Source organism: Zingiber officinale, chromosome 5A (genome assembly GCF_018446385.1).
Source record: "Zingiber officinale cultivar Zhangliang chromosome 5A, Zo_v1.1, whole genome shotgun sequence".
In the NCBI taxonomy this organism is placed as follows: domain Eukaryota; kingdom Viridiplantae; phylum Streptophyta; class Magnoliopsida; order Zingiberales; family Zingiberaceae; genus Zingiber; species Zingiber officinale.
Window position 1 is genome coordinate 125,909,141 of NC_055994.1, and position 7,727 is coordinate 125,916,867.

At 38.5% G+C, this 7,727-nt stretch overlaps 1 protein-coding gene across 2 annotated transcripts; it reads right to left on the reverse strand.

Annotated features, from left to right (window-relative positions):
- Positions 1-2,971: 2,971 nt before the first annotated feature.
- Positions 2,972-7,022, reverse strand: LOC121981633 (AT-hook motif nuclear-localized protein 1-like). Of its 2 annotated transcripts, XM_042534243.1 has the most exons (6): positions 6,942-7,022; positions 4,564-4,929; positions 4,348-4,415; positions 4,104-4,235; positions 3,582-3,743; positions 2,972-3,505 (listed from the first exon to the last, which is right to left on the reverse strand). In XM_042534243.1, exons 2-6 carry the CDS (start codon positions 4,784-4,786, stop codon positions 3,200-3,202), a joined length of 891 nt encoding a protein of 296 aa, XP_042390177.1. In that variant the 5' UTR covers positions 4,787-4,929; positions 6,942-7,022; the 3' UTR covers positions 2,972-3,199. The 2 variants fall into 2 exon arrangements, with proteins under 2 accessions (XP_042390177.1, XP_042390176.1); XM_042534242.1 differs by lacking the exon at positions 6,942-7,022 and having other exon boundaries at positions 4,564-5,139.
- Between the last annotated feature and the right edge of the window lie 705 nt (positions 7,023-7,727).

Consider the following 7,727-nt stretch of genomic DNA (forward strand, 5'->3'; position numbering starts at 1 on the left):
TGTTGTTCCTCAAACGAATTTGGATGCAGTCAAGTTGAAATCTTTCTGTGGGGAAAGCATGACAGAAAAAAAGAGAAGAACAAAAAGGGAAGGGAGGAAGGAATAAGGTATGCCTTGCTAACTGATAACCTCTTTGTTGATGACTACTTCAGCTGAGATGGAAAGCAAAGAATTCTTTGAATTGATATAGAACTTGCTCTGTTTTAAGGTTCTTTTCTTGCACATCAACCTCGTGTATTTGAAAAACTAAGAGAGGAGAATTATACTTTGCTTAGTGTCACTGACAGAAATTGTGGGGCATCCTATTTAGAGATTAAGCAGGGAGAGTGATTTAGCCCATTAAGTACAATACTTGTATTTTTGTAATTTCTGCAAAAGGTCGTACGCAGTGCCCCCACACTGCTGGCCCCATAACTATACGTAGAGAGGTAAATCGGAAACCCAGTATGCCACTATATGGGAGGATATTTCTGTCGCTTCGCCGAGAATCGACCCTTGCCAATTTCTACAAATCTACCATGTGGTTAGCATCTCGGCTATGCCCTGGGAGCAGTACAAGACTTGTATTCGATGCAAGGCCTGAAGGATCATCTGGAGGAATCGCTAACTGGTTTAGAAGGAGATTAAATAAAAACAGTATTCAGTAGAGGTACCAACCCTAACTGCCTCACCTTACAACTCACAAGGTAGCAGAAAAGAGGCCTAACCACTGTACCTATCCCACTGGTATTAGTTTGGAAGGTTCATGGAACAAGGAAAATAGCCATCTTCTGCTAGGAATCTGATTTGCTGCAACTCTGCATTGGTTGGCAATGGCACGCAGCAACTGCAGCTCAACAACTAAAAGGGTCTGACACAGCTCCGTTCACTGTTAGCCTTCATTGCTTTGTTTGCATATCCCATATTTAATGTGACCCACTCTCCATTGCCTCACACATGGCTGTGCCTGTTCGAGTGGGCTAAGGAAATTACAGAACGGCAGTTTCTGAAGTGTTTCCTTTCCCTAGCAGTTCCAGTTATCAATTTATTTATCTGTTGGTTTGTTTTTCCTCATGCTAATTGTACTTTTGGTTCAGTTCAAATCGTACAACAGCATGTGACAAGAAGTGCAAGAACAAGTGAGGACAAAACTATCATGACTCTTAAATTTATAAACGAAAGGGACCACTGGTAAACACATATATGATCGATCGGTTCGAGGAGTATTGCAGCCAACAATTAAAGTCTTCTTTGCTGACTTCCAGAGTTTTGAGCCCAAAAGGATTGATGACGATGCGGTTTGCTGGAAGAACAAGCAGTATAACCTTTCTAGAAAATCCCAAGATTTGACAATAGAAAGGAAATGGAAGAGGGGGGACAAGCATTGCAAAAGAGAAATGAATGTGACAGATCAATTTTTATTGAATTCTATTCAGTCGGATTTCTTTGTTTAAACTTTTGGTTTAAAAGAAGTACAATTTGCATATGGCAAGAGGTAGAGAAGATTCCCTGACAAATCCAATTGGATCAAAGTTGTAGGAAGAGGAGCAACAGTGGAGTTGCATGGATGAAGATCTCAAGCCACCCGGAATCTTGATCATTTCCACGTTGCCAAAAGGAAAAAAGATATTGAGGACCAGAAACATGCATTAATTGAGGCTAGTAACCACTGTAGATGAAACAGGTGATATGAGTTGTGTAATAATACAACCCTTTAGGCCCTAAGGATTCAGATGCTACTTTTTTCTAATTTTTCTTTTCTTTTCTTTCTCATTGATGTGAGTGTTTGGACTCCTTCACATGGGTTTCTATTGTTTCAGCTTAAATACTGCCTTTTCTGATAAACTTTGTATCATATTGTCATGGTGATCATCCTCAAACTCTTTAACCAAAAGAAGTTAAATAAGTAATTCAATTCTTATTTTGAGGGAAGTAATGCATGTAATGCTATTCTAACTGGTACCTTCAGTTGCTTTCAAATGCTTTTAGTAATCTCTTGCACTTCATTTTCTTCTATAAAGTAGAATATTCCATCAAATTTAGCTTCTCATTCAAGTTTTAATGGTCACTGACAGGAGTTAGGTTTATTTTGATATGTCACACTAATTTCATTTATAATTGCAGGTTGGAGGATATCCTTATCTCCACATCGTCATTGCCCTAATCTCCGGTAGTTCAATATTCTTTAGTGTGTATTACCTGCTTGCTCATGTTCATCTTCTCATCTTCTACCTTCTGAAATATTGTTTTATGATAAAGAAAAACCATTAATCTGACGAATCTCAACCATTGTCACATTGCTTTCATGATGCACATGTGCCAAACCAGCATAGCTCATTATAATTATGTGCTGCAAATTAAAATATACACACAATGTCTTCTTCATCTCACTATTCCTCTAGAAAAAAGTCATTCATCAAGTTTTTAGCCATTTTGGCCTGTTATATGCTGTCATGGTCGCCTAGAAACTGAAAATAATTATGCTAACACTTCACTTCACCACCTAAAAATCAATAAAACTAGTCAAACTTGCTAATTAATCTTAAAATTAGCCAACTTGCTTCAGTATGACATTATTAAAAGAAGTTGTTTAACGTGTATGTTTATGACTAACGTAAAAGTTTTCTTGATACATGACCAGTTTGTGATTTAGAGAGCAGGTATCTCAAGTAGTCTAAACAACTAAACAAGTGCAGGCATAAATGTGTACACGAGATAGTTTGGCACTGCCTAATCTTCTGTTAAGCTTATTAAATTCCAATCTATTGGATGTTAACTCTGTTCTTCATTACCACGGTTTGTTCAGGATTGGCTAGTTTTAGAATATAAAGTTTTGGCAATCAATTTTTCATATATTCTATTAATGGTTTGGAATTTGTATGTATATTTTGATTATTGATCCTATAAATATATATAATATGGGTGCATAAAATAATATATATTTTATTTGATAGATCGATGATAAAATCATAATGAATTTAGAGAAGCTAGATTTAAGAGTACAGATAGCAAACTATTTAATAAATGAGGTTAAACATGTTCAACAAATATTTAGAGAAGCTTGATAACATAATCTAGATGGATCCATCAGTTTATCACTATTCAATCGACAAGAAAACTCCTAAACTAATCCCTAACCTAATGCATTTCTAGCAGAATCATTACTGAAGATATTGGATTAACTTGGTAGTGTTAAGGTGCCAAGAGAATTACATCAGTGTCAATACTCTCCATGCAAGCATATGTTTATATCTGGAGAAGCCTTGTGTTCCGATGACTGCAGTCCATGCCAACTTGCAGCATGAAGAGTAGGATTTGGAGTGGGGTTATCCATGCTTCCGACTTGGGGTTGGACGGGTAATGTTGAGGTGGGCGTCTCGCAGTCGACTTGGGGGTTTGCCTGTGAAATAGGCCTTGCGGCTGTGAGTGGACCGGCGGTTACGGGCAATGCTTCAGGAGGTGGTTGTGGTGTGGGTTTTGGTTTTGGGTCTTTGAAAGTGTTTGGAGTGAAGCTTCCAACCACCACCTGATAATGGAAAAGATTAACAAGTTAAGGTAGTGTTCGTGGTGAAACCAAAGCTTAACAAGGCAATTTGCAGTACTTGAATTGGACTAGCTGCAAGCAATGTTCCAGCAATCCCTCCACCAATAACTCGACCATCAGGACCTGCAAGCGACACACTGATCCCGCCAGTTCGACTCCGAATGCCTCCGTTTTCAGTAAGTGTGAAGGATCCAGACAGGGATAGAATCTCAAACCGGCCCTGCTTATCATCATGAGCAAAATTAGACGGAGAGAAAAATGAGAAAATTTCAATAAACAAGTATGTGATCGACAGACAGTATCATCAGAATTCGTTCGATACTAATTGTCCAACATGTATGCCAAAAATGTTATTCCAGAGTGGTTGGCAAAACTCTGCCTAACCATCAAGTGAATGATGTGCTCTCATTTTTGAACCAACGAGACCATCAACTCAAAGATAATAATCCTTAATTCCTAAACATAGTTCATCAAGGATACTTTCTGACCAGAACACAATGCCAGATTATATGCAAAATGGTGAACATTTAATAAAAGAAACAAACACAGTAAATGATTGAATGGTGTTCAGCTCAATCACCTCGTAAGTCAAGGTGCCACCGGAAGAACCAGGCTGCCTTAAGGTGACATTGGAGATGGCTCCATTGGCAGATAGTATGCAGATAGATTGCGGTCCCTTTTGCGAGAAGGAAAGTATTCTTGCAGCAACATCCTTCATCAAATGCCCCATCAAATCATCCATATCCAAAAAGAAAATAAGGAAAACATTAAAACAACAACAAAAGAAGAAGAAAAAAATCTAAGTTTTGTTCGAAATATTTCACCTCCCCTGCAGAAATGGTGACTACATGGGGTGTAAAATTTCCACCAGCTGAGTGCGCGAACCACTCTCCTACATAGAGATCAAACAAATCGAAGTTATAAATTACTTCTGTAGTATATATTTTCATGCAAATAATTTAATTTGCATCGTGACTCAAAACAGTGAGATAAAGAAGGAAGAGATGGTGGTGCAGACAGTAACGGGAATCCATCATTACCAAGAGCAGCGAGGAGCTGGTTCTTGCCCGACCCTGGCGGCCGGCCTTTACTTTGTTTGCCGCCCGAGGAGAAAGGGGGGCCGGAGCTGGGTGACGTCAGTGCCAGAGCCATGCCGTCGGGCCCGTACTTCCTCGGCCTCCCTCGCTTTTTCCCCCGGAAAAGGTCGCTGGCACCTGCCATCATTCCCGTGGCCAGGCCTGCTGACTCCGGCGCCGCCGCCATACCATGAGCTCCTGCGATTGCTACCGAGGGAAATGCCGGTGGCGGCGACGGAGGCGGAGACGGAGAAGAAGTAGAAGATGCAGAGTACTGCTTCGCTTCCGTTCCTCCGACTATATCTACGGCGATTCCGCCAGGTTCCACTCCTTCCATGAATAAAAGAAATTAATCAACAAAAAAGGTTGCTTTTTGTGAAGGCGAGAGCGTTCTTGCTAGCTTCCCTCCCTAGTTTTCAAATATTGAGTTTCCTCCGTTATGCTCTAAATATTAACTCTTGGCGTCTTGTTACTCGTCTCATATCTCTCTCTCTCTCTCTCTCTCACTCACTCACTCACTCTTTTTCACTGTTTTAGTTAATGCGGTGAAAATAAGCAGCACAAAAGGAAGACATTGAAGGATGGCAACTGGCAAAAGGTTGGGAAGCTCGTCTCTTATCTTTAATTCATCCACATAAGTCCAGCATGAAAACAATAAAAAGAAAACAAAAGAAGGAAGAAAGCAAAAGACAATTCAAGAATTAAAATATGAAAGAGGAAAAAGCACTAAAACTAGGCATTTAATTGCACAGCAGTAGCAGTCTTTCATGCATGACGTTTCCATCCAGAGTCTTCTTTTTCTATATGGTAGCTTTTGAAAAGAAAAGAAATGAAAATTGTAATATTGAGGCAGCAAAAGGAGCCTTCTTCACGTGGAAATGAAATTGTTTACTTATTCTAACTTGGTAGGGTCTTATTAAGCCAAGTACCAAGAAAAGTGATATTGTCTATATGTTTTCCTTCCAGGGTGAGGTGAAAGGAGAGAAGGGAGGAGGAAGAAGGAAAAATTGGATAGAAAATATATTCATATTTTCATCCTAGCCTTTAGTTGTGATATTAGTCATGTGATCTAGTTTGAATATATAAATAAGTCAAAATGAATGAATTGATCCATTTATAAAAAATTATTTTTTAGATAATGTACAAAAATTATTCATATGACATAATAAGAATTCTCATCCTCTAAATCTCTTAGCCTATAGCTTGCACCTTCACCATGGTTGATGTTCCTTGAGCCCTTGTCGACCTCTCTAAATCTTGTCGACCTCTCTGAGCTGTCATTGACAATCTCTAAAACCTCATCAATCACCTTGCTCGTCGCCACTCTCAACCATGCTTGAGACAATAACAAGGACTCTGAGCCCTTGCCAACAATCCCTGGTCGACCTTGCCAGAGCTTGCATTTCTTAAAATGAATCAGATGGAGGAATTTCTCCAGTATTACACAAGCCAGCTGTGCCTGCTCAATGAACGGACAAGATTGGACTTCGAAACCAGTACCTACCCAGAAGCTTAGGAGTTCCTTCCTCCTAGTTTTCTTTTTCAACCCAGGTAAACAATGGTAAACCTTTCTTTAATCCAGGTAAACAAAGTCATATTTTCCCCTCGTCATCGAGATAAACAGGTGACTGGGAGAGAGAGCAGAGCGTGAAAACAGCTTGGTCCAGCACAGTTCTTGGATGTAAGTGAATGCTTGAATGCTTAAAAAAAACAAAGTATTATAGAGAGGAATCATCTGTCTCACAGTAGGAAGAGGTTCACATCCCAACACACACACACAGGAGAGGCAATGCATGCACGCGGTGTAAGAGAAGCAATTAAGTATTATTAGATGGCACAGATTCAGAGAGAGAGAGAGAGAGAGAGGAGCAGTGGCAGGAGAAGAGAAACTGGGAGTAGGAAAGGAAATTTCTGTGAGAGCTAGAGATAGAAGAGTAGCTCGATCTCAATTTCCAAGCTGCATTGAACTTTCGCGTTCATGGTCGTCGTCTCCTGCGACTGTATGTCTCTGACCCAACTGTCAGGGTGTAGTATTTAGTATTATTCACCATCTGCATTTATCTCTGTATTACATTTTACCAAATTGCTTCATAATATCTAAATCTTACAACATAACTGTAAATTTGGCCTGAATTTTAGGTTCCTAGTGAATATTGTAAAACTCTATCTCTGATGGATTTTGCATAATCTAAGATTTTATGCAGAGGATATTTGGTTTCAAAAGAACAATAAAGACTTAAGGTCGAGTCCTTTTTATCATCACATTTTAATCAAGAAAGGGAGAAATGCGCCTTTAATAAATATAGTTACAATTTGAGGATTATGAACATTTAGATGCACACCTGGAATCACTCCAAAGTCCAAGCCAGCCACCTTGAGAGGATCCTTGTCACCAAAGGCATCTTTTCAGCTGTTGGGTTCAGCTACAATTTTGATCAAATTAATTAACAAAGAGTGATCATAAGTATTCATTCCTCTAATTATACTCATGCCATAAGCTTGAAACTAGAATCTATACCCCAACTAAATGAATTGGATATCCGTAAGCATCCACTGGAATCTAACTTAATAGTAAAGCATGCAAGAAAAAGGACAAACTAAGAATTTCGCATCAAACTTATTAAATCTGAAATTCATCCCAGTCTTCTAAATTTTTACTAACTTTTCTCATAATAAAATGTCTACATGCATATTAAAATTGTAAAGGGATCGCAAATATCTATTAATTCAAATAGACATCGTAATATGTGTTTACTGAATTGATGTTATTTTTTATTTAAATTTAAGAAAATGTTTAAAAAATATATACTATTCTGCAAGATACTGCTTCTAGTCACCCGCCTTGGATTATTCCACCAGTTCAAACCTAATGACATAGAATATTAGATTTTTTGAGTAATCATTACGACTATTTTAGGTTTTCTCTTAAGTAAACAAGCATTCCTATAAGTTTGATTCGATTGCCGCATTCATATATAATCCTGAGGTAGGGTAGTAAAGTAATTGGCCGTAATCTTTAAATATAAAGCAGAGACGAAGAAAATAAGATTGTTAAATGGAAAGACATCCATTCAATTTGCCTTAGTACATAACATTTCAACAAGTGAAAATAACTTTTTAAAATAACT

What these genes read in the sequence shown, in the direction of transcription:
- LOC121981633 (XM_042534242.1), bottom strand. Translation starts at nt 4,936, where the DNA reads ATGGAAGGAGTGGAACCTGGCGGAATCGCCGTAGATATAGTCGGAGGA. An exon ending in GTGGCACCTTGACTTACGAG is followed by an intron (nt 3,744 to 4,103) that starts GTGATTGAGCTG and finishes GATGATAAGCAG; the next exon opens with GGCCGGTTTGAGATTCTATC. An exon ending in TTGCAGCTAGTCCAATTCAA is followed by an intron (nt 3,506 to 3,581) that starts GTACTGCAAATT and finishes TTCCATTATCAG; the next exon opens with GTGGTGGTTGGAAGCTTCAC.